General features: G+C 34.7%; 2 protein-coding genes across 2 annotated transcripts; one reads left to right on the forward strand and one right to left on the reverse strand.

Moving 5' to 3' along the window:
• Nucleotides 1-4,770: 4,770 nt before the first annotated feature.
• Nucleotides 4,771-7,985, reverse strand: LOC116138962 (respiratory burst oxidase homolog protein B-like). Its single transcript, XM_031424638.1, has 9 exons — nucleotides 7,932-7,985; nucleotides 7,720-7,833; nucleotides 7,140-7,568; nucleotides 6,669-7,055; nucleotides 6,490-6,585; nucleotides 6,283-6,398; nucleotides 6,022-6,198; nucleotides 5,417-5,934; nucleotides 4,771-5,039 (listed from the first exon to the last, which is right to left on the reverse strand). The coding sequence occupies exons 2-9, from the start codon at nucleotides 7,756-7,758 to the stop codon at nucleotides 4,930-4,932; spliced, it is 1,872 nt and encodes a 623-aa protein (XP_031280498.1). The 5' UTR covers nucleotides 7,759-7,833; nucleotides 7,932-7,985; the 3' UTR covers nucleotides 4,771-4,929.
• A 14,342-nt stretch (nucleotides 7,986-22,327) lies between these two features.
• LOC116138230 (G-type lectin S-receptor-like serine/threonine-protein kinase At1g11330) lies at nucleotides 22,328-26,419 on the forward strand. The gene is made up of 8 exons (XM_031423952.1): nucleotides 22,328-22,509; nucleotides 23,202-24,115; nucleotides 24,744-24,860; nucleotides 24,953-25,116; nucleotides 25,205-25,415; nucleotides 25,518-25,752; nucleotides 25,867-26,017; nucleotides 26,108-26,419. The coding sequence occupies exons 1-8, from the start codon at nucleotides 22,328-22,330 to the stop codon at nucleotides 26,417-26,419; spliced, it is 2,286 nt and encodes a 761-aa protein (XP_031279812.1).
• Nucleotides 26,420-26,462: the final 43 nt, after the last annotated feature.

Consider the following 26,462-nt stretch of genomic DNA (forward strand, 5'->3'; position numbering starts at 1 on the left):
GGGCTGGAGTCGAGGCTTAAAGAGAGAGAGAGGAGAAAAAAATATCAAGTAGGGCCTTGGATTTGGTGCTTGGTGGGGTGTCAATAGTACTTTGCTTTTATAAATTGTTTTATGAAAGTGTTTTGCTTTCTTATAATGGACACCTATCAATTTAGCATTTGATGCTTTTTGCTTAATTCCCTTTTGCTAGCAAGGATTATAGTTACTTTGGTTTTAATTATATAGAATAATTAAACTTTATAGTGATTTTAAGAGGAAATAATATAACTTCCAACTAATCAAAATCTTTTGTCTTGTATGCAATAACCAATGACACAAGGGTTTAATTATGAGTTTTCTATTAATTTACCTTCAATAATATGCTCTTGTAAACTTACGTTGGGGTAAAGTTAATGGGTTTTTTTTTTTTTTTTGATTATATAACTTAGGTGTCTAAGTCAGTTTACGTACATCTCAACTATTTTCCGTGGTTTCAATGGACCAGATAAGTCACAAACGTGGTAAATGACCACTTTATAGGACTTAAACACAAGGCTTCTAAGTAACTTATCCAGATAGCTAAAGTTTTGTTATCCAGCCATAAGGCTAGTGCTTTTAATAGTTTATTTTCAGTAAGTCAAGAGTTCAATCTTATGGTTTCTTTTGTTTTTTTAAACATTACAGGTTCGATAGAACTATAGTTTTATATTGGTATTTGTAAAAAGAGTTTGGATTTGCGACAAAATTTGATTATTGTTTTCACTTTTTAAACTCGAATTTGTAAAACGTGTTAAAACCCATGACCAAATTTAAAAATTGTTTCTTACTTTACAAAAGATTGTAGGTTTTGATGACACAAAGGTATAATTATGAGTTTTCTATTAGTTTACCTTTGATAATATGCTCTTGTAAACTTAGGTTAGGTTAAACTTAATGGCTTGTTTTAGTAAAGTCATTAGTTCAATCTTCTTGTTTAATTTTTGTTTCTCGTTTTTCAAAGATTATAGGTTCGATGAAAATATAGTTTCCTATTCAGATATGTAAAACAACTTCAAACTTATAACAAAATTTGCTCATTATTTTTCATTTTTAAAACTCGAATCCGTAAAACCTATTGAGACTCTTGACCAAATTTGGAAATTATTTCTTACTTTACAAATATTGTAGGGTTGGACAGGGTTTTTACTGTATTCTAATTTGATGAAAAGATCATTAATAAGGGATTGATTTAATTTTGGCAATGCATTTATGATTTTGTGAGGAGTGGTAAGAACTTTGATTGCAAGGAATCACAAAGAATAAAGTTACTCTTTCATTAATTGCAAAACTAGTCCATCTTAATGCTCCAACAACCTAATTTTGGTTTTTATTTATTAAGGCCAGAGTCCAGACACAATAATAAGCTTCTACTTCTTGAAATAACTATCTATATTTAGAAAGTATATTTAATTTCATCTCCTTTCTTCTTAAATTGCTCCTCCTCCTTCAAAGCTTTTTGTGAGCAATTTGGGTTTTGGAATTACTTATTACAAACCCAATTCTAGAGTTTTAAATTTTGATGCTATTGCTCTTTTTTTTTTTTTTAACTCTTTCGTATCTTCAGATAAGATTGAACCAAAATATTAAGGGGTTCGTTTGGTTTATTATTTCATACCCTATTCCCAATCTTATTCTCAAAATAACTATTTGTTTAATTATTTAGGAAATACTATTATATTTTTTAATTACTTTTAGACCCCTTAAGTTTATTAATTTCATAACACTCCTAGAAAAAAAAGTTTAAAAATTAACAAAAACACCCCCACCCACCCATAGTTGCCAAATTCCAGCAAACACTGTCGATGGAAGCCAGAATCTGTCACAACGGCCTACAAATAATCGGAACTGGCCGGTAATTCGTCGATCTGGTTGAAAAAGGCTAGATCTGGCCGTCAGCGATGGCCAAAGATATGGCTGTCGTTGACCGATAATGATGGCCATATCTTTGGTCGTCGCTGATGGCCAGATCTAGCCTTTTGCAGCTATTGACAGCCAGATCGACGGACGTCCAGCCAGATAGAATTGGTTTGAGTCATAATGCCAAATTCTGACCAGATTCCGATGGTGATGGCCGGAATCTAGCACTGTGGGTGGGTGGGTGGGGGTGTTTTTGTCATTTTATAAAATTTTATATATTGGGGTGTTTAGTTAAATTAGCAAACCTAGGGGGTTTTTTCTGTTAATTTTTAAATTTTACCTCGTAATAATCACCCCATTCAACTATTTAATATTATTTCCAAAATCCTATCTAAAATAACAAACCAAACGGACCCAAGGAGTTTCCAATTTTCTATTCCATACCCTTTTCACCCAGTATTTGGGTGTTTTGATTGGTTTGAAGAACGTCTTGAGACTCAAACGATTACAAATGATATAACTAGTAAATACGTTCCTCCTTATGTCAACATATTTATCTCATGTATGCATTGTCACTCTTTTATGCATATACTCAGATTCTTTAAAAATTTGGATGATTTAAAATTATATTTGAAAAAAATTATTAGGTGTAGACATTTCGAAGTGTCTAACATGTGAATATACAAAACCTTATATAGTTTTAAAGGCCTATCACTTACAAACTTTAAATCACTTCGTCAAAGATTGATTAACACGAAATCTTTTCATAAAAGTTATATTTTTATAAGTTCTACTTCAATAGACTCTTCTTCTATAAGTTCTGCTTGAATAAACCGAGTCAAATGGATTCAAAAATTTAAAGTGTTAGATGTTATAATTTTATGGGTTCTAAAGTTAAAAACTTACAAACAATCAGAATTGATATATATATATATATATATATANCAGATTCCGGCAACCACCGTCGGTGCTAGCCGAAATCTATACAACGGCCAACCTTCCGACCATAAATGGCCGGAAGTTCACCGATCTGTCCTTTTCCGGCCAGATCCACCACGGATTTGGCCGGAAAAGGTCAGATCTGGCCGTGAACGACGGCCAAATCTTCGCCATCGTTGACCGAAAACGACGGCCATATCTTTGGTCGTCGCTGACGGCCAAAGATGGCCGTCGTTTTGGCCTTTTTGGGCCGTTGACGGCCACGACAGGCCGTAGATCTGGCCTTTTCCGGCCAGATCTGTGGTGGATCTGGCCGGAAAAGGCCATAACGACTTGTTACGACACAGATCCGACCGATCTGTGTCGTAACTCGATTTTCCGGCCAGATTCCGGCGATGGTGGCCAGAATTTGGCACTGCAGGTGGTGGGGGTATTTTTGTCAATTTACATGTTGGGGGTATTTATGAAATTAGCAAACTTAGGGGGTTTTTCTATAAATTTTTAAATTTTACCTCGTAATACTCCCATATTTAATTATCCAATACTATCCCCAAAATCCTACCCAAAATAATAAACCAAATGCATACTATATTTTTGTAAGTTCTACTTCAATAGACTCTTCTTCTATAAGCTTTGCTTGAATAAACCGTATCAAATGGATTCAAAAATTTAAAGTGTAGCTGTTATAATTTTATGGGTTCTAAAGTTAAAAACTTACAAACAATCAGAATTGAGTATATCTATTTATATATATATTTCTTTTTTGAACTGAAACTTTATGCAAAAATGTAATCAAATTCATAGAGGCCCACTGCACCGAATCAAATTGAATCTAGCAGAGAGTGAATCAGGACTTTATTCAAACTGTAATTATACCAAAAACACTCAAGCATATGGTTTTGTACCAAAAACATTACTGTAGAGGAAGGCCAGAGTAAATAAGAGTAAATTACATTTTCCCACGCAAAGTTTCACAATATGCTTTGTCCACCCATAAACTTTGGAAAAAACATTTTCCCACCTGTAGTCAATCCAGTCAATGGAATCTGTTATAGGTAAAGCTACAGAAAAACTATGGCTCCGTTTGGCTTATTATTTCTACCCATATTCCCAATCCTATTCCCAAAATATTTGTTTGTTTTGTTATTTGAGAAATATTAGTGTATTTTATAATTACTTTTAGACCTCTTAAGTTTATTAATTTCATAAATACCCCCAGAAAAAAAGTTTAAAAATTAACAAAAATACCCTCACCACCCATACTTGCCAGATTCCGGCAACCACTGTCGGTGGTAGCCAGAATATGTCACAACAGCCTACAAGTGACCGGAACTAACCGGTAATTCACCGATCATATCGATGCCCTACCCGTTAAATCTGACCGGTCTGCGTCGTAATGCCATTTTTCGGTGGTGGTGGCCGGAATCTAGCATTGTGGGTGGGTGAGGGTGTTTTTGTCATTTTATAAAATTTTTATATATTGGGGTGTTTTAGTTAAATTAGCAAACCTATGGGGTTTTTTTTTGTAAATTTTTAAATTTTACCTCGTAATACTCCCCTATTCAACAACCCAATATTATTCTCAAAATTCTATCCAAAATAATAAAACAAACGGACCCTATAATACCCTTTACTATGTGACTTTATAATTTTTAACTGGTTAGATAACATTTTTCCCATTTAAACTTTATTAAATATATTTTTCATCGCTAGTTTGATTTTATGTTAATTTTAGGGTTAATTTATTACCCTTTTTGTCTTTAAAACTAACATTTGATTTTTCACGATGAGTGGAAAAATGTTTTTTTTCCAAAGTTTATGGTTGAGAAAATATATATTTGCCAAACTTCGGTTGGGAAAATATCATTCTCTTTGTGAATAATCATAAAGAAATTCTTATTAAAAAGTATACGTAAAATCTTATTAAATCTCTCCAAGTAGTACAAGAAACATTACATTTTTAACTGAAAGAAGAGTCCACAAAAACTATTATAAAGATTACATTTATGTATGCTGTAGAAGAAACATCACATAAATTAAACTTATATTACATTTACAAAAAGAATTAAATTTGAAATAAAAGATAAAGACAGAGTGAAAGCACTAAAGACAAATTCAAAAGTTCTCTTTATGAAAATCAAATTTGGTTGTAGTTTTCCTAGAAAAGTCTTGAGCTAGCCGCCTTAATTCTCCAGTCAGTCCTGGAGCTCCACAGTAAAACACCCCTGTTACAAAAAGCAAAATCCCCATCATTTCCTTAACCCCATATTCAATAAAGATAATCACTTTAATTATTTAGTCTCCCTTTAACCGCCCTATTCTTATGCACCAAACAAAAAATATTGATACTTATAAATAAAATATGAGTGTTAGCGACCAGGCCAAGTGTGATAATTGTTAGAATAAAGTGATGTTGATAAACATTTCTCACAACTTTTTTTCGTAAACGTTAACGTGATAGCTCGTAATTGATTAGACAAGATCTATTGTTTGGCAGACAGAACCCATTGCGAATTGATCAATTACGAGCTGATATGTCGTGTTTGTGAGAGAAAGTTAGTGAGAAGAGTTTGGGAGTGTAGTATTAATGTATAGTACTTACCAACTCTTTCGTCGGTGTGCTTCATGGCAACGTGCTTGAAAACGGTACGCCAGTTAGGTCTAGCGAAATGTGTTTTAACTTGGGTACCTGACACGATGTCAAGACCATTTTTAGCATGGTTGAGAGATTGAAGCATGGTGATTAGAGCTGATCTTGCATCTCCTTCTTCGTAGACACTAGTGCAATAGTTATGAAGCTCGATGATTCCGTCTAGATCGTAATCTGCAACCTCGTTCATGACACCCCTAAACCACTCAAACGAGCCTTGCTCGCGAGTGACCCAATAGAAATAAGCACGTTTGGTTGCGAAAGGCTTTTTCTTATTGTTTTTGGCTTGTCCACCCTCTACTATTCCTTCTTCCAATTCTTTCTGTTGCCTAATGTTGTTAAGAACATCTTTTACAATGCTGATCAATGGGGTGGCTCCTATGCCAAGGCCAACCAAGAGGAGCACATCATATTCCTTGTAGTCTTGTGCAGGAGCTCCATATGCGCCATCAATCAAGAGTTTTGGCAACCTGTTAATATGACAATTTGTTGTATTATACTTCTAACGCGCGCGATAACCTACCAGACAAGAATTAGCTTAAAAAAAGGAAAATTACCTGGGCTTGTTTTCGCTGTCCCCGACGTCTGCTCTTAGAAGGCCACTTTGATTCATTGATGGAGGCTGACATACCTTAGAGAAGAGGGTTTTGAGTTGTGATGTCCAGTCACCCAAAGTCCTAATATGGATGCTCAGATAATCATCCCCAGGAGCTGAAGTAATGGAGAAGGGGTGCCTGTGTAAAGATCCAAAGTTATTAGCATTTTTGTGTTAAGTTTTTGTGAAATTAAGTTGGTACAAATTCAATCCTTAGATTTACCATTGAAATGGGGACACATCTGCACAATTTACAAATATATATTGCCCACTAGTGTATTTGAATCCTTGAGGCTTTGACATGTGCAGGGCCAGAACATTTCCAGGGTACACTGCAACCTGAATTATAAAGATGAAGCATGTTACATTTGTACATTCTGAAACCAAAAAATTATGCAATGTTAGACATCAGGATTGTTGATTAATGTACCTTAAGAATCTTCACAGATTTATAGCCCGACCTGAATGCGCGAGTCAAGCGTTCACATGCGTATAATAGAACCGGGACGGCCAGATACATCCAGGTCTAAAGCAACATTCCAAAACATTGTTAGAATTCATATGAATTATAAGTGTTAGTGTATAATTACCAGTTTTAAAGCAGCTTACCGTTTTCTTGTACCATTTCTTGGAGAGGAAGAGATAGTATCCGTGAATGACGAACAAAACATACACAATAACAAACAGGTGGTGTGAGTACCAGAAGGCGTTGAAACCGGTGAGTTTCTTCAGGAATTTTGGGCGCTTTAGCCTGTTGCGGCGAAACCATGGTTGTGCTAATATGTAGGCAATGGCCATGAGCACCACCATCACCACACCAGTCCAACCCTCAGTCCCTTTCACAAACCACCAGTAGTTTTCCGGGCGATCTTCGCCAAAGAATTGCTCCATTGGCTCATACTCATCATCGGTTGTATGTAGCAGCCTTGGAAAATCACATGTAAGATGTGCAATTCCATGTAGTCCAACTCCAATAGCAATCCCAAAAGCAACCACCTATACAGATCAAAACATTAGAAAACTATTAAAAGACAAAATTTTGCGGTTTATTCGTTACAAAGAAACCTCTATAATTCATACCTTGTGAAAATTGATGTTGTCATCAAAGGGAACAACAGCTCCAAGCTTGGTTTTACTTCTAAGCAAAGTAATGGTATTTCTACAAACTGGGAGAAGAATTAGTGCCATGTTGAATTTGAGTGTCTCAGCTGCACCCTTAGCTGTGGTAACACAGTACCCCATTACATCGAACACGGCACGATTTTTATACTGAATGAATTTCCAGGTGAAAAGGCCTGCACAGATAGAAAGCCATAGTGCCATGACCCAAATCCTCTTCCAATTGTCCTCAACAAAGTAGGCTAGCCCCCTGTACCATTTCTTGATCACATTTCTGTCTTTGGTTGGCACCAATCTTTCACTTAGCATCTGGCTCAACATCCGACTATCGGTTATCAGGTTAGTTGATTGATTTGGGGCTTGCAGTAGCAGCATTTCCAAGTTGTACAACTGCAGAAAACATAAAAATTAACCTTATTATCTTCAGGTTTGTCAGGTGAAACTCCTCATCATTTTCTGAAAACAGTATCTGAAAACAAAAACAAGACTAAACAATGTGTTCACATTGGGCCTGGACTAGAATGAGCCCAAAAAGACTGACCTCAACATATCCAAGATTGTCTGGGTCAAGCTCTTCCATGATTAAAGCTGCATATTCCTCTGCACTTTCTTGGATTTTTGACAGCTTATTTGCAGATGCACTAAGAAGAATAATCTGTGAAATAACATTTAAATATAAATAATTAATGTATAAATCCTTTTAGAAACTAATGTAAACTTCATTGAACCTTTCAATCGTAAACAAAATCTCACCTCTTTCACTTCCTTTTCAGTGATTCTGCCATCTAAATTTTTGTCCACCCTGCATTTGGTACATTTCCATTAGAACAAAAATTGAACAATCNATGCTTAGGATCAAATCCCTATCAAAATCCAACCAAAAGCCCTCAATTTCCTTTAGAAAATTGGTGAAGAGATGAGAGGAATGGAGAGTGGAAGTGGTGTATAGGGAGTAGAGAATGGGAGGGTTTGTAAGGCTAAACCCTTAGTAGCTCATATAAATAAACATTCTTTCCCATTTTGCCCTTACACTTTCTTGGAAATTTCATCTTTACCCTTGAATTCTTTACAAATACAACCCCATCTCCAATGCATTCTCCATGAGATTTTCTTATATTTCACTCCCCACTTTTCCTGCTAATTAGGGGTAGAATGGTCACTTTGCCCCCATGGAAAATTCCTCTAGAAACTTCTCAAGAAATTCAGCCAACTCTTCGCCTCGGTGAAAAATTACAGAGCGTACGTCGCCGCGGCGAAGCTTATTCTTCGCCCCTGCGAAGTCTGTAATTTCCAACTTCGCCAAGTCTTCACCAAATTCAAGACAACCACACTACAATATAACCCTACCAACTTAACTAAGGGACAACAACAACATTTAAAGGTAAATAACCATGAATAAGCTATGTACCTCAAAGTGGGAGTTACAACATTCTTGTCCAAAAGTTTTGTGTATAAGGATAAAATAGTCCATGAATATTCTTGTAAATTTTAACAAAAATAAGATTCCCAAGTAATCTTGGAATACCTAAGAAAAGAGTGATATTCAGATTACCACTTATATAACCCATAATGATTACTATTGGTTTTGAATGATTACCGAAATTTTATGTTACTTGCCAACCAAATATGGTAATACAAGTAATATAAAATGACATTACTGGAGTAATCTCACATAACTCCTAACCAAGCACACCCTTAAAGGGGAGTATATCCAACAATTTTTATTGGATTGTGATAACGTGTACCTTAATGACAATTCAAAGGAAGAAATTCAGTGTAAAGCGTGAACCACCGCTAAGTGGCAGGGTGATGGGATAAGAACTCTTGGGTGTATTATTCAAGAGGTCCTGTGTTAGATTCCCCTCGGTTGCTAATAAGGGTGGGGTTATTGATATAAAAAATACCACTTTGATGTGTCAATGATTTTTCAATTCATAAAAATAAATAGAATAAATACATATAATAAAAATTTGGTTTCAAGGGGTTTGTATATGTAAAATATTCATATGATTACAAGCCAAGATCTGTATTATAAGTTTTTTCTAGTAGCAACCAATAAGAAAATTTAAGTAAATGAAGGTTAGGAAATAAAATAATGAAGCTGAGATGGAAGGGCATTTGGGTAATTCAATTTCCAACATACTGTTTTACTAAAAATAGAAGGTTGAAAATTAGGTTTTAAAGTTAAAGTAATGCATGGAGTATATGTCATATCGTTTTTCAATCAACCGATTGGTTCTCTTGTCGGTGTCAGAGACCGAATAAAGAACATAAACATGTTGGAACTTGGACATGTGGAAACCTCGAGCTCATGGGGCCCAGAATGCTTATGTGGCGTTATGTGTACCAACTTTTTCCATGATCGAGACCCACATGAATTATATGATGACATGTCATAGTGTGAAATTTCTTTTCTCTTGCCATGGAAGGGAAGTATTTTTTTTCTTAATTATAATTAAAATTGGTCCCCATAGCTATAATAAAATTGGCCAAAAAATAATTGCAATATCTGAGAATCTAAGAATTTTTTTTTAGTAGGTGGTCTTGAAATTTCGAGATATCAAACCATTAAAAATATAAAATACAAGTAATATATGATCATACCAACTGGTTCCTTTAGCCTTCTCCAAGATAAGATGCTAACTTACCTTAGTAACAATCTCCTCTTAACACTTTGAGTTTTGTACAGATTAAAAACATATCTAGGTTTTGACACTATTTGTCGAAATTACATGCTTGTCATTGAGTCAAAAGTTAGAATTATTAACAAAAATGCAATCTTATTTCCTTAAACCATCAATCATGTGTCTATGATATACAGTGGCTTAGCCCTTTACCCCCATTAGGGTGGTCTACAGGGTTCATAACTACTTCTCTTGTTGAAGAGATTGAAGACGATCGAAGAGAGTGTATTTGGGGAAAATCTATTCTCTGTTATTGAATAAAGCACTTTACAATACTTTTATACTATAGTAACTAATCTAACTAATCAAACTAACTGTACAAACTAACCTGAGTTAACAACTAACTCAAGCTATACAACTCAACTAATTAACTACACTTTAACTAACATTACACTTGTACATTATATACAAATCAACTACTTAACACCCCCTCTCAAGTTGGTGGGTGATAAAGGTCTAAAACCCCCAACTTGTGCAGTAGCTTGAAGTGAAGATTGATGCCAAGGGCTTTAGTCAGTAAATCTACCGGCTGTTCTGTAGAAGAGTTGTAAGCAGTTGTGATAAAACCAAGCTTGAGCTGATCTCTGACAATGTGGCAATCGATATCAATATGTTTTGTCCTCTCATGAAAAATAGGATTAGAGGCAATTTGATTGGCAGCTTGGTTGTCATAATGAAGAGGAATAGGCAACATATTAGTCTTTGCAAAACCAAGTTCTAAGAGAAGTTGCACCAACCAAAGAAGTTCACATATAGTTGAAGCCATTGCCCTATACTCTGCATGTGAAGATGATTTGGAAATGGTAGCCTGCCTCTTAGATTTCCCAGAAATTAAAGACTTTCCAAGAAAAACACAATATTCAGTCACTGATTTCCTTGTCATTAGGCAAGATGCCCAATCACAGTCACAAAAGGCTGACAAATTCATGTGATTTTCATCTGGAAAGAACAAAACTAAACCTGAAGCTAACTTTATGCATCTGACCACTTTAAGGGCTGCATTCATGTGGGACTGCTTGGGTTTATGCATGAATTGGCTTAACAAATTGACAAGAAAACTTAAGTCTGGCCGTGTCATGCACAAGTACAACAACTTTCCTACTAATCTCTGATAAACACTTGGATTAGGTAGCAACAGAGCAGGTTCAGTAGGGAAGAGGTCATCATAAGCAGCAAATGTCAATATTAAAATTGAATCCATTGAATAGCAGATGGTTTAGAACCTGACAGACCAGATTCTGAAATCAATTCTAAGGCATATTTTCTTTGACACAAGCTGATCCCTTTAGGACTTCTAGTAACCTTGAATCCCAAAAAATGCCTTAGCAAACCCAAGTCCTTTAGCTTGAAATTAGAATGCAGAAGTTCTTTAGATTGCTGAATCATCTCAGCGTTGTTCCCTGTGATGACTATATCATCCACATACACTAGTAATATCAAAACATGAGAATCAACCCTCTTAATGAACAAGGGGAATCTGATTTGGAATGGCAAAAACCACTAGCAAGTAAAGCTTTTGTAAGCTTGCTTTAATCCATACAAGGATTTGTGAAGCCTACACACCACATCTTGCCCCCCTGCTTAACAAAACCCTGAGACAAAGTCATATATATCTCTTCTTGTAAATTTCCTTGGAGGAAAGCATTATCAACATCCAATTGATAAAGAGACCAACCATGCATAAAGGCTAAGGATAAATTGGTTCTAACAGTTACCATTTTGACAACAGGGGAAAAAGTTTCTGCATAATCCACCCCAGCTTGTTGAGTAACCCCTTAGCCACTAACCGAGCCTTGTACCTCTCTAGGGAACCATCAGCTCGATATTTCAACTTGTAAACCCATTTACAATCGATGGGAGTTTTACCAGGGGGTAAAGGTACAAGAGAACAGGCTTGATTGTTTTCTAAGGCCTGGATTTCTTTCTGCGTAGTAGCAACCCGGTTGGGATCTTTAGAGGCCAAAGAAAAAGAGGTAGGTTCCACTAAATTGAGATGTGACAAATAAGCTTTATAGGAAGGAGAAATGTGATTATAGGTAACAGAATTAGAAATATGATAAAGAGTGGTATTAGCTGAAGAGGAAGAGGAAAAGGATGGACAAATGAAATCTGAAGTCCAAATAGGAGGTCTTTTAGGCCTGCTGGATTGTCTAACAGGAAGGGAAACAGGCTGGGTAATAGGTGATAAAACATGTTGAGGAAGGGAAGAAACATGAGGGTCTACAACCCGCTAATTAACAAAGGAAGAACGTGAATGAGCTGTAGGTTCTATTGACTAGATAGTAGGTAAAACAGTATCAAAATCAATAAAATCTGCATCAAGAGGAAAAATAGGTTGTGAGGGCCTGGACCAAGTAAAAGGAAATATGTGTTCATAAAATGTAACATCTATGGTAACTGAAACAGAATGAGAGAAAAGGTTATAAAGAAAATAACCTTTCTGAGTCAAGGAATAACCCAAAAAGACACATGAAGTAGAACTAGGGGACAACTTGTCCTTGGAGGTAAGAATGGTAGCATAAGCCAAAGATCCAAACACCCTAAGATGATTCAAGGAAAGTGATTTACTAAAAAACTTTTCAAAAGGAGATAAACCTTTCAAAACAGAAGAAGGAAACCTATTAATCAAATAGACAACCATCTTCACAATATATCCCCAAAGATGACTAGGTATATTGGCCTGAAATTGTAAAGCCCTAGCTACCTCAACTATGTGCCTATGTTTCCTCTCAACGATGCCATTTTGTTGAGGGGTATAGGCATAAGAACTTTGATGCACAATACCTTTACTAAGAAACAATTCTTTATAATCTTTATTAAAAAATTCAAGCCCATTATCAGTTTGAATACACTATGGAGTAAAATTATATTTGATTTGTACCATTGAAGAAAATGTTTGATGGTAACAAAGGAATCAGATTTATACTGCATTAAAAAAATCCAAGTGACTCTAGAAAAATCATCAACTATGGTAATAAAGTACTTGGCATTACCATGGCTTGGTGTCCTATATGGACCCCAAATATCCATGTGTAATAGATCAAAAATACAATTAGAGTGAGTATTGTTGTGAGGGAAAGGAACTCTAGTTTGCTTAGCTCAAGGGCAAACAGGGCAGTGTGGAGGTACATACATGTTTAAGTTCAATTTGTGAAGCAAAGGCTGCAAAATAGAATAAGGAATATGACCTAGCCTTTGATGCCACAATTCAATACTAGGTGATGTAGTAGTGGACAAAAAAAGAACTAGGCAAACCAACATCTTTATTCAATTGTAAAACATAAGGTACATTAGTGTTTGAAGACTCAACATTTGAAGATTTACAAACAACTTTATTCAATTTCAAATTTTGTACATTTGGAAAAGAAGAATATGTTGAATTTGGATCAAGAATGTATAGACCTTGGTTATGCTTACCAATCCCCCTCAAATTGCCACTGTAAAGATCCTGAATGAGACAAAAGTCAGGATAAAAAGTGATAACACAATTATTTGAAGTAGTGAAGTTAGATACTGATAATAGATTGTGTTTGAATTCTGGAATATGTAACACTTTTGAAATATGAAAACCATTGTCCAAGTCCATAGAACCTACATGTTTAATGTGTGTTTTAGTGCCATTAGGTAATCCTACAAGAGATTGTGAAGAAGGCTCTAAAGGAATAGGAGATTGTAAGCTAGAGTAATTACAAGTCATATGGTTTGTGGCCCTTGTATCTATGATCCAAACATCATTCTTCAGACAAGAAAAATAAGCATTAACAATACCAGGAAGTATACCTGCCAGATTAGCAGCTGGAGTAGCAATATTCTCCTTGCCTAGAAGTTGAAGGATTTGACTATATTGCTTAGATGTCAGAACAGGACCAATGAAGCCACCATTTCCAGCTTTCGATAAATCTGAAATTGGATTCTGTGTTTGTACTTGATTGGCAGCAACGACTTTTGTTTTAGAACTTGCTCTGCTTTTTGTAAATTGATAATCCGCTGGATATCCAATCAACTTAATACAACTTTCCCGTTTATGACCAGGTACATGGCAATATTCACACTCAATATAGGGCTTCTTACCCTTATACTTTTGGCCTGAATTCTGAACTTTGCCATTATTTTGAGCATAGAGGGTAGCTGAGATTTCTGAAGTAACATTCATTCCAGTTAGTATTTTCTGACTTTCATCTTGATTTACAACCGAATATGCTTGTTTAACACTTGGCAACACATTCATAAGCAAAATTTGACTCCTTACCATCGAATATGAGTCATTTAAGCCCATTAGAAACTGTAACAACTTCTGTTGATTGAGGTGCTCAAGAAATGCTTTAGCAGAAACACTGTCTGGAGTAGGTAGGCTTACTAATGAATCCAATTCATCCCAAAGAGACTTAAGCTTGTTATAGTATATTGCCACTGTGTTTGTTCCTTGCATGAGATTGGCAATTTCTCGGTGAAGACAAAAAATCCTAGTTCCATTGACCTTATGAAGTTGCTCTTTCAAGTCTTGCCAAACTTGAGAAGCATCAGTAGAATAGACAATCCCATTGAAAATTTCTTTTGACATTGAGTTAAAAATCCATGCAAGCACTAACAAATTGCATCATTCCCATTGTGGCACTAACTGTGAGTGAACAAACGTCTTTATTCAGGTTCCATTTACAAAACCTAACTTGTTCTTCGCACACAAAGACACAGTCATTGCCCTACTCCATAAATCATAATTTTTAGTTCCTATTACTTGCTCAGATACTAAAACAGAACCTGGTGTATCCGAGGGGTGAACATAAATAGGAGAGTTGGAGTCAATCGAAGGAATTATCGATTCTTCAGTCGAAGTTGCCACTTTTGACAAAATTGAAGCTTCAAAGAAGAAGAGCTAAAGCTGAAGATACGCAAAGAATTTGAGCTCCTTTGAGCTTGATTGGAATGAAATTGAGAGTTTGATTGATCCAATTTTAGATAAATTTTGTAGAAAAATCATGCTCTGATACCATGTTGAAGGGATTGAAGACGATGGAAGAGAGTCTATTTGGAGAAAATCTATTCTGTGTTATTGAATAAAGCACCTTACAATACTTTTATAATACAGTAACTAATCTAACTAATCCAACTAACTATACAAACTAACCTGAGTTAACAACTAACTCAACCTATACAACTTAACTAATTAACTACACTTTAACTAACATTACACCTGTACATTATATACAAATCAACTACTTAACATCTCTTACTACAGGACGCTTACCTAGCCAACATTTTGATCCGACCCTACCCAAACTTTTCTAGTTCACCCCAACATTCCCCATTTGTCTGACTGTTGCTGAGCAGTTTTTGGATATCAAACGGACCTCCCCAGAAGATAATTTTAATGTGGCAGATTTCCCCTCTTTTGGAATCAGTTTCGCTACAGAACCCGTTGCTTTCTCTAATTGTCCACCCTTTCTTAGTGTGATTTCTATATTATGTATAGCCATGCCTAAGAGCATATAAGTTGAAAAAGATTCGTCTTTTTGATCAATCAAAATCGCTTTATTTGTACCATAATAGGATGTTAATCCACTTAGTTAACAAGGAATTATTATTATTAGCATGGTAACAATGTTTTAGTAACGTTAAATATAAATTACTATCATATTAGATGTTCATAAGATATCATGGCTATTAGCATATTGTTATTAGATTTTAAACTGTTGTTATATTTTATTGGAATATTGTTATAATAATATTATTGATATGATGTTAAAATGTAATTAAAATGCCATTGGATGCTATTAAAGTATTACCCTTTTCAAAATTGCTAATTTTTTTTAAAAAAAAAAAAACCAAATGCAAAATAAAAAGTCAATTAAAAAAGTAATTTATGAAAAATGATTATTTATTTTGTCATTCCCTGAGAATAAAACGAGTCACTTTAATAAAAACAATCAAAACAAATAAATTAAATGTAAATTGGAGAATTAAATGGTGTTCACTTAGAAAGAAGACAATTTTTAAAGCTTTACTAGTTTACTTAGAGGAGGTGTTTATTTCTTTGGGCTCAATATTTGGTTCTCTTAGAAACCCAAAAAAGTTTTAAATATGGGCCTTATTAGAGGAAATTATAAGTAACAAGAATTTAATATACATATTTCCTTAAATAAATAAATTTATACAAATCAATTTGAAATAATGTGAAGGAATAAACAATAAAATAATAATGTGATGATCATACAATTGTATTAGATTGGTTTGTATACAATATTTTATATGGGAGTTTTTGTATTTAATTTAATATTACCCTATTTTTCTAATATATATATATTTGTGTGTGTATGTGTGTGTGAACTTAGCATTGTTTAGATTGAGAAGCCAAATTCAATCCAAATTAGTATTGGATTAGGACATGGGTTTTCCTAATATGTTTTTACGTAAAATTGTTTTTTCCTTTAAGAATACAGTTAGGAATAGGAATATAATTGTATTAGGAATTAAAATAAAAATCTTTATTATGATATGAGGTTTGGGTCCTATTAGGAATAGTATCCCATGTATTACATATAAAAAGGGGTTAAGTCCTAGTCTCCTAGAGTTAAACATTACTAAAAGAGTAGAAGACAAAGCCACAATTAGAGAGTGAGAGCCACCAAAGAGAGTTTAGTGAGTGAGCCAATTTGTGAGAGATTCTTGTAATTTTTTTTTTCTTCATAGTGAAATTCTACAGCGGCAAAGTGGACATAACTCTCATACGGAGAGTGAACCACTATAAATCTAATGTTTGTGTGTGTGGTTATCTGTTTGTCATTTGTTCTCTTTAGTTTGCTTTCATAGGGATTTAAGATTTGCTAGTACTATTTAAATCCCCTACAACAAGCCTGTGGATAAGTATAATGCCTTTACTTAAAATATATATATATATTTTTTCATTTTGGTTAACATGTAACAATGTTTTGTGATATGTAGCACATCTATAATCACATTTAATATTACTTAAAATACAATGTATAAAATATCAAAATTATTATTAAAATAGGTAATGAATTAACAAAAATAAAACATAAAACGTTAGGAACACAAGAGGGAGGAAGAAAATTAGTTGTCATATTATATTTTTCTGTTGGATTTGATGACCATTTCAACAATAAGAGGTTCGTCTATAAGGGACGATGCACACTGGGGCGCCCTCGGGCTCGTAAGCGGTTTGAGCTTATATCATGAATAGACGTTGTAGGATTTCTCTAAGGAATAGAACTCTTAATAGGGTTTGAATTAGAAATACGAATCCTAGTAGTTTAAAGTTTCTTTTTATAAACTTGGTATGTAAACATATTATTCTCTTGTATGAGTGATATAGAAAATCATAGCCAATGCATTCATTATAATGAGAGAGGTGAGAAAATATTGAAATAATATTGATTTTGCTGGATGCAGCCCGGATTTGGGTGAAGATTAGAAATAACAATGGATTTAAGAAAGTTTTGACTTTTGAGTAGTAGTCTGGATATCCTATAATACATACTCAGCATCTAATATTTATGAATTTATTTTAGTAGAAAAGTAAAAATAAAATATTAAAGTAAAAAAAATAAAGATAGATTATATAGCAATGAATAAATACTAGCAATTCACAACAAAGAGTTATTTCCAAACTGTTATGCCTGGGAAATCAAGGGCTGACGTGGGAAATCATGTGATGGAGTGTGACCTGCTCCCGTCAGAATGGTAAGCGCACGCCAGGCCTGCCAGACGCTTTGGAGATCCCACGTGTCCATTCCCTGCTCCAAATCACGTGAAATTAGTTTGGAAGGTGGGCAATGTGACGTAAAGACGGATTTTGTCCTGACATTCACACTAACCCATGGATTTAATGATGATTACTTGCACTCATCTCACTCTAAAAAGGGGAAGACTCCTTCATTGAGGGGATTCGGCCTTTTTACACTCTGAACTAGCTATCTCTCTCTCTCTCTCTCTCTTGTATCTTTGTGTTTACTTTTCCCTAATCATTTGTAAGTTAGTCCGCTGTTGCGACCTGACCCACAATACTAATACAATTATCAGTGGACGTAGGGCTTGCTACAGCATTCGAACCACTTTAAAAAGCTCTCATTACTGCATTTACTCTACACGTTATCCATACCCACGTGTGTCTCTTGGCCAACCAACGTTACGCATGTGTCGATTAGTTGGTGTCAAAATTGCGTATCAACACAAACATTTGTCTTTCAACAATATTATCGGGATTCTATTATACCATAACAATACTCTATATAACTGTATCAGAGTGTCCTTGTGGGTTGGTTTTTGCATGTTTGAAATTCTTCCGAGAAAGAAAACAAATTATATTGTACAAGGAAATTTTATGGCAATATCATATTCTTGAAATATAAAGCATTTCCAAAAATATAAAAATAAAATTCCATTTTCTATAGTGAAATATTAAGCTTATTTCTCAAAATTTTATTATTTCTAAGAGTGATGCTATCGGTCTCCCACATTTTATATTTCAAGATCCCATTTCTAAGTTTACACTATTAAAATATTTTAGTATACGCAAATGTCTTTATAACCCCCATCTACTTTTAAAAATGCCATTTTATTTAAATTTTTTATATTTCTGGTTTTGAATGGAATCTTCAAAGATGAAATTCCTTCACATGTGTTTTTACTTATGTAGATGATAAAATCTATGGTTGATTCAGAGGGGATGAATCTTGTGAGAAGTGAGCCACTAACAATCGATAGATTTGCACAAAGAGGAAATACAAATGTGAAGGCTTAGGTGACATTGGTATGGTGTCTGTCGTAGGCATTTCAACGCTCAAGTTGGCACAATTGAAGGCATTTTAGTGACGGCTGAGAGTAGGAAAGGGTTTACCGTAATATGACTAGAGCTAGACTAACACAAAGTAGTTAGAGCACAGCTTTGTGGTGGCTAAAGGTGGTAAAGTTAATCGAAACTAAGCTTAATTATGACAAGGAGAACAAAGATTCTTAGGAGCAAGAATCTAGGAGCTAAAGCTATGGGTGATTTCTGAATGTATAATGAGAGGCTTGACTTCTTTTTATATAGGAGTTCAAGGGAGCTTGAGTCTTAGTAGGACTCTTAGTCCTACTTGGTAGAGGAGTTCGAGTTAGGAAGGAAATCTTGTGACTTGCCTTTATCGGATTAGGACTACCAATTTGAGTAAGATCTTAGATCTTGACTGAAGTAGAAAGTAAATATGATTCTAATTTCCATTTTGGGACGAATGTGGGCTAATGGGCTAGAGCCCAATTTAGCTTAACTTGTAGAAAATGCTTATCTCATGGGGTGGTCAATCCACAAGGTGGATTTAAGCGTAGTCTCATCCGGTATTAGGTTAAAGCATTAGATTGTAATATGTTTAGTTTGTTATTGGGCCTGACAAGGTCCAATACGATTTTTGGCCCTTACAACTTACAAGATTATAAAAGTAATAATTAAGAAATTTAAACACATCAAACTAATTTATAAATTTTTGGAAGTGCATAAGAAGAAGAAAGAAAAGAAAAATTAAGAAATCAATTTACAATTGCAAAGCATAAATTGGGTCTCTGTTGTACTTACATGATCTTGATTAACTCTTTCAACTGCATAAATTCTGTCTTTGTTATTAGAAAATAGAAAGGATTCATTGGTTTATGATTGAGAGATGAAATAAATTTTTTAAAGACGTGTAACTCTTTTGTGTCCTATTTAGTAATTTTAATAAATGATAAAATTGTAATTAAAATTTTAATAATAACCGGGACTAAAGAGATAAAATATGGGAGGCTAATAGCCTAATAGTATCACATTATTTTAATTATAAAACTTAATTTTTTGAATATTATTGGAAGAAATTGTTATTAAATTTAATATAATAAAATTAAAAGTCATAAATGTCTCCAAAAAACAATAATTAAGAAAAAAATTTCATTGGAACGCCAATTAAATAAATTCTAGCTTAAAATACCAGTTTTTATTATATAATTAAGGAAAGTAAATTAAAAAAACCAAAAAAAAAAAAAAAAAAGAAAAGGTAATCTCCTCAACCTTCTTAATTACCTTTGGGTGACCAAGTGATTCGATAGGGACTCTTGGATGTATTATTCAAGAGGTCATGAGTTCGAGTCACTCCTCAGTTGTAATGGGGGTAGCCACTGGAAGTCTTATTTAGTCGGTAGTTTCAGGGCCCCGAAAGATTAGTTAAAGTCCGCGTAAGTTGGTCCAAGCACCTATGATCATAAAAAAAAAAAAAAAAAAAAAAAAGCCTTCAATCTTCTTGCCCACAATCCTGCTAGTCTTAACTAGAGGTGGAAAAGTAACCCGCCCAGCCCGGCCTGCGGCTGGTTACTTCTTTTGGCAGGTTGATCCTAACCCGCCAGCCAACAAAGGTAGGCCGGGTTAGGCCTGCCATTTTTGGGGTAATGGTTGGCCCAACCTGGCCCACCAACCCTAACCCGTCGGGTTAGGCTGCGGGTCGGGCTGGGTTAACCCTATTTTTTGATTTTTTTTGATTTTTGATTTTTGTTTTATTTAGTTAACTTTTCAAATAAATAATTAACGATTTATAAATGAATAAATGTAATTGGTTTTAGTTAACTTTTCAAATATCAATAATTCAATTAAATTAAATTTTTTTTATTAACATTTCAAATATTAATTCAATTTTAATACAATAAAATTGTAATATAAGAAAAATTAGATTTATTCATTCAATTGATGAAACTTTAGCATAAGAATGAATTATATTTTATACAAGACATGGAAATTTAAGAATAAGACTTCAGTATTTAATTTTTTTATATTTTACATACCATAAAAAATAATAATAACAATGTGTCAAATATTACGAAGTTTTATACATTTTAATAATTATGATTTAGAAGTATAGTTTAATATTATTGTGTAAAATTATTTGTAAGAGTTCAATCATAATAGTTTAATTAAAAGAATTAAAAAAATGAGGGAAACTTGAAAAAAATAATTAATTTTTTTTTTTTTTAAATTTTTTTTGGGCCAACCCTGCTGGTTGGCTATTGTAAACAAATAGCAACCAGCAGGGTTGCCATATAGCAACCCGGCCCGCCCGGGGGTTGCATGCGTGTACCCAACCCGCCTATAAAGCGGTCTGGGTTGAACCCTCTTTAATGCGGGTCGGGTTAGGGTTGACCCGTCTGACTCGACCCATTTGTTCCACCTCTAGTCTTAACTCATATAAGAACCACCATTATATGCTGCTGCTTGTTAATTAAGATTCGATTGGGTACATTGGATGCGCTTTTAAGAAGTTGAAAATGGATTCTTGTTGGAAACACCCGTTTCACTGCTAAGATATTATTGGCTTTGGTTCGTGGGATGTCACAATTTACCCATTCGGATTTAGAGTCATTGCTGGCATCCTCGGCTATTCTAAAACATTCACCTATTTTCGGTTGGACTTGCTTTGACACAATTGGCTTCTTTGGTCTAGATCTGCACTGGTTTGTTTTTGGGTTTCACGCAAACGCCTTTCATTCATAACTATCAAAGATATGTGAAGCCTAAATACAAACTCGTACAAGTTTGGCCAAAAACGAATCAGTAATGTTATATACACAAATTAAGTATAGAGCAAATAACATATTCTCACCCGAAATTTATTGAAATCCTAAGTTGATACTCCTGATTATATTTTTTCTATATTCTCACCCTTAAAGTGACACCATTTTCTTTATTTTAACAGATTTTTAAATTTTCACGGTAGTGTGACTCACGTTAGCACACAAAAATACGTCGACGCTTTCTTTGGCAATAGATAGACTCATTTTAGCAAAAAAGGGCTCATGTTAGTAGCATCCAAACTGACAATTTTTGGCTTTTTTTGGCCGATTTTATAGTCCAAAATTGCTTCTGAGACCACTGTTGGACTTCCCATAATCTCCTCTACACAATTCATACCTTGCCAACCTCACTCACCGTTTTCAACATTAACTAACAATGTTACTTTAAATATGAGAATCCAGAATAAATACAATTAGGAATATGATTTCTTTTAAAGCTCGGGTGGAAATATGTCGTTTACTCATTCTTTTATATAAAGTGATATATAGTAACTTTTTATATTATCACATCATTCATCTATATTAATTAACAGTTATTAAGTTCTATAAAATTCATCTATTCAATTCATAACGCGTAAATTTGTACAAAGATTTATTACATCTAATATTAGTCAAAGCTGATAATTATGGGACGGCTGTTTTGAATATTTGAGGAATGGTTTCAAAGATGAATAAACTTAACTGCTGATATTTCTTGAACGCGCTTCCATTGTGGGGTCAGGGATGAACTTTGAACTTGGAAAGGTCAAATCTGCCAACTACTGAAAAATAAGAGACAATTATGTCATCATAGACGTGAAATCAAAATCAGCACGAGCATATATAATGAACCCAGGTCGCTCACTTTGGATATATGTGCCATCTTCTATTAGAAGCTTATCAATGGCTAACAGTTTCTACAAAATCTTTTTGCTCATTTTCTTTTGCTTTTGGGCTTCTATTGATGCAGCAACGGACACATTCATGCAAGGTGATATGCTCAATTCTTCCGTTCCTCTTGTTTCAAGAAACGGGAAATTCACCTTGAGCTTTTTCCGTAGCCCTCAACGTTCCGGGAACGGGTGGTACTTGGGAGTATCGTCAGGAGATAATATTGAGAGTCAATCTATCTGGGTAGCCAATCGAGAGATGCCTATCCGAGATGATTCAGTGGTCCTTCTCATAGATGAAACTTGTTGGATGATGGCTTGAAACGTTACCGTATTGACACTTAAGTGGAACGACGTCGTTTTGCTCCAACTGACAGAATCAATCCTGAGCGTTGATGATAAAGGGAGATCCAACGGGTGACATTTAACCCTAATGTTCTCATATAAAAGCAGAATGTTTTGGCAGTTGAAGCAACACAGAGATTAGTCTTTCGTTTTTCGATTACTCTCTCTTCTTTGGTAAAACACCATTGTTAAACCTTTAGGGTTTCTACAGTTGGGTTGAGTGTTTCCTGTAACTTGAGTGTTGAGTGACTGGTTAGGTCATTTCTGGGTGTATTGTATACACTGTTCTTAGGGATTCAAGGGTGTAATCTCTAGGGTTTGGTTACGGGTTGAAGAAGGGGTTTTTTCAGTGACTTGTGTTGCTTATTGTGTAATCTGTAAACTTGACAGTTTAGTGCAGCGAGCTCGTGTGATTCTCGAGTTCAACGTGGACGTAGCTTGCTCAATCTTAGAGCAAGTGAACCACGGTAAATCTGTTGGTATTGTGTTTGTTTCTTGATCTTGATTTGTTGCTTGTGTTGGTTGATTCAATCTTTGCGTAGTTATAACAAAACTGGTTCACTACTCATAAAACACAATAGTGGGGATTCTATCAAGCTATTTTCAGGCCAATCTAGAACCAATTTAACTGCTGTTTTGCAAGATGATGGAAACTTCGTATTGAAAGAAACAAACACTGATGGGACTGCGAATTCCGAACCGCCCTTGTGGCAAAGTTTTGATCTTCCGACGAATTCTCTCTTGCCGGGAATGAAACTGGGGATCAACGACAAGACTGGTCAGAACTGGTCACTTACATCATGGCTAAGTTATTCTCTACCGACTCCAGGGGCTTTCACTCTGGAATGGTATCCTTTAGAAGAAGAATTGATTGTTAAGCGGCGAGGTGTGGATTTTTGGACTAGTGGGACATTTTTTTGCTCTTCATTTGAAAACATTGAAGTGTTCACACCAACAGCAAATTATTTCTTTCGCAAGTATTCAGACCAAGATGAGAAATACCTTAACTACACAGCTACTCCATGTTACGAGGTGGATGGAAACAGTGTTACAAGTTTGTGGTTGATGAGTGATGGATCCTTGGTGGATACATTGACTCATAAATATCTTTTTGTGTCTTTCTTATGCGACGGAAACACCACAGATTTTGGTTGTAAGAGATGGGAAGATCTATCTTGCAGGTATGGTCAAAAGTTGGAAAGAAGGGCGATTTCTAACAACGATCCTCAAATTATTCGTGTATTTGACAACAGGACAAATCTGAGCTTAAGTGACTGCAAGGACATGTGCTGGAAAAATTGTACTTGTGTTGGAGTTCAAGAAAAAGGCCCTAATCCTGATGGGACAGGCTGCACGTTTCTCTCTGGACCTTTGAAGGAAATGAAGAATGGAGGAAGCAATCTAACTATCCCTAATCCTGATGAAGCATTTTACATCATCAGTCCAGCCCCTTCAGGTATATCTCCCTACTCTGCTTCATTTAGACCATATTATAATTGATATTATTATTATAGTTCTTATGGGAAATGGTTGTTATGGTAACTATGTTGCCCCAAATTATTATTGGTTTGATGAAGAATAGATGCAGGTATTACACAAGTGAAATTGCCATTAAAATGCTCACAAACAGAACATGCATCCTTCTGCTAACACATCTGCAGATTTTCTTTAAATTGTTACATAATAGGCACTTATGACTTGTATTAATATGATCCATTAGACGCATCTGAAAGCATTTATACACTAATTTCTAGGAACTCAACAGATTTTCTCCATGTAAACCTTTATAACACAGATTTCCCTCCATATAAACCTTTATGCCACAATTTCTAGCTTCTTTCAAATTTCCTTGACAGTTCTATTCTTCTAATTTTTTTTCCTAACGAAGTAAACAAGAATATCACATGCATAACAAAATAAAATTATGATCTTGGTTTCTGTATTGACTGCACACATTAAGTAGGGAGTTAAACTAGAATTGCATTCAAAAAAAGGTTTATCATATAGGCGATAAAATTGCCAATGCAAAGGATAAAGACAATATATATATAAAGTAAAATATTTATTTTTGTTCTATTGGGCAGAGAAGCAGTCAATATGGAAGTGGATATTGATTTCAGTTGCTGCAGCAGCAGCATTAGTTGTGATATTCTTCTCGGGATTTTTTCTTTTTATAAGATGGAGAAGACTTTGTCTTGAAGGTAATACACTAAACCGTATGCATGAAATATTTTTTTCTGTTATTAGTTTACTGAATATCAAGCTCAACTTTTTCATATTTCCATCCAAACAGAAAAGTTCCTGATTGAATTAATGAGTGAAGCTAAGGAGCTTGAAATCGATGGCAAGAAAGGTGTCAACTTAAAAGTGTACTGTTTTTCATCCATCATGGACGCTACAAATAGCTTCTCATCTGAAAACAAACTTGGAGAGGGTGGCTTTGGGCCTGTTTACAAGGTAAATTTGGAAGACGAGAATGACAAAAATTGGTTCCTTAATAAAGCTTGTCTAAAATTGAGTATCAACTTCATGATTGTTATTTCAGGGTTTATTGCCTGATGGACAAGAGATAGCAATAAAGAGGCTCTCAGGAAGATCCAGACAAGGGCTTGTGGAGTTCAAGAATGAGCTGATAATAGTAACTAAATTACAACACACGACTCTGGTGCGGCTCTTGGGTTTCTGCATTCAAGGGGAAGAGAAAATATTAGTCTATGAATACATGCCAAATAAAAGCTTGGACTCGTATATTTTCGGTATGCAAATCTTCTCTAAGTACGTTTCATCACATTAAAAATCCCTTGATTCATTTTTCATATGCCTGATAGGTTTGTTCACTCTGTTTTTCTCATAAACAGATTCTAAAAGGGAGCTGTTTGATTGGGACAAATGTTTTAACATCATTGAAGAAATTGCTCAAGGATTGCTTTATCTCCATAAGTACTCAAGACTAACAATAATTCATAGAGATTTGAAATCTGGCAATATATTATTAGACAAAAACATGAATCCCAAGATATCTGATTTCGGTATGGCAAAGATTTTTGCCACAACTGAATCTGATGCAAATACAAATAGAATCGTCGGAACATGGTGAGTATATCAAATAGTTCAGAATTTTTACTGTTTGAAGATGTAAATTTTGGAGCACCTTAATTATTCATTTGGTTACATACTAACTGGCTGTATTTCATGAATGAAATCTAGGGGTTATATGGCTCCTGAATATGCTAGAGATGGCATCTTCTCTACGAAATCTGATATCTTCAGTTTTGGAGTTTTAGTGTTGGAGATCATAAGTGGTAGGAGGAGTAACAGCATTTTTTATTTGGATCAGCCGCTCAATCTCGTTGGATATGTAAGTCATAATGTAGTGTCATTATTTTAATTATGCATTAAAACCAACAAATGTTTATCTCAATGTTTAAATTTAATGGTTTTTTTCCAGGCCTGGGAATTGTGGAGAGAAGGTGCAGTGTTAGAACTAGTGCATCCAACATTACGTGATTCATGTTTTGAAGACCCAGTTTTGAGATGCATTAATGTGGCCTTGCTTTGTGTAGAGCGCAATCCTGTGGACAGGCCCTCTATGTCAGCTGTTATTTGTATGTTAGGAAGTGATGTTGTAAAATTAACAAAGCCAAAGCAACCAGCATTTTCCACTGAAAGAATACCCGTTGATCAAGACAATTCCAAAGAAATTAAGGCAGAAAATTGTACAATAAATAACTTAACCATATCTGTGTTAGATCCACGATAAAGGTATGAATCCTTTAATTTTCTTATATATCACCTCTAATATA

Source organism: Pistacia vera, unplaced genomic scaffold, assembly GCF_008641045.1.
Source record: "Pistacia vera cultivar Batoury unplaced genomic scaffold, PisVer_v2 Contig11, whole genome shotgun sequence".
NCBI lineage: Eukaryota > Viridiplantae > Streptophyta > Magnoliopsida > Sapindales > Anacardiaceae > Pistacia > Pistacia vera.

Excerpts from the sequence above, each read along its gene's own strand:
- LOC116138962 (XM_031424638.1), bottom strand. The coding sequence starts at position 7,758 with ATGGAAGAGCTTGACCCAGACAATCTTGGATATGTTGAG. Across the intron at positions 7,056-7,139 it reads ACAACATCAATTTTCACAAG|GTGGTTGCTTTTGGGATTGC; the intron begins GTATGAATTATA and ends TGATCTGTATAG. Across the intron at positions 5,040-5,416 it reads GCACACCGACGAAAGAGTTG|GGGTGTTTTACTGTGGAGCT; the intron begins GTAAGTACTATA and ends TTTTTGTAACAG.
- LOC116138230 (XM_031423952.1), top strand. The coding sequence starts at position 22,328 with ATGGCTAACAGTTTCTACAAAATCTTTTTGCTCATTTTCTTTTGCTTT. Across the intron at positions 24,116-24,743 it reads CATCAGTCCAGCCCCTTCAG|AGAAGCAGTCAATATGGAAG; the intron begins GTATATCTCCCT and ends TCTATTGGGCAG. Across the intron at positions 25,416-25,517 it reads CTTGGACTCGTATATTTTCG|ATTCTAAAAGGGAGCTGTTT; the intron begins GTATGCAAATCT and ends TCTCATAAACAG.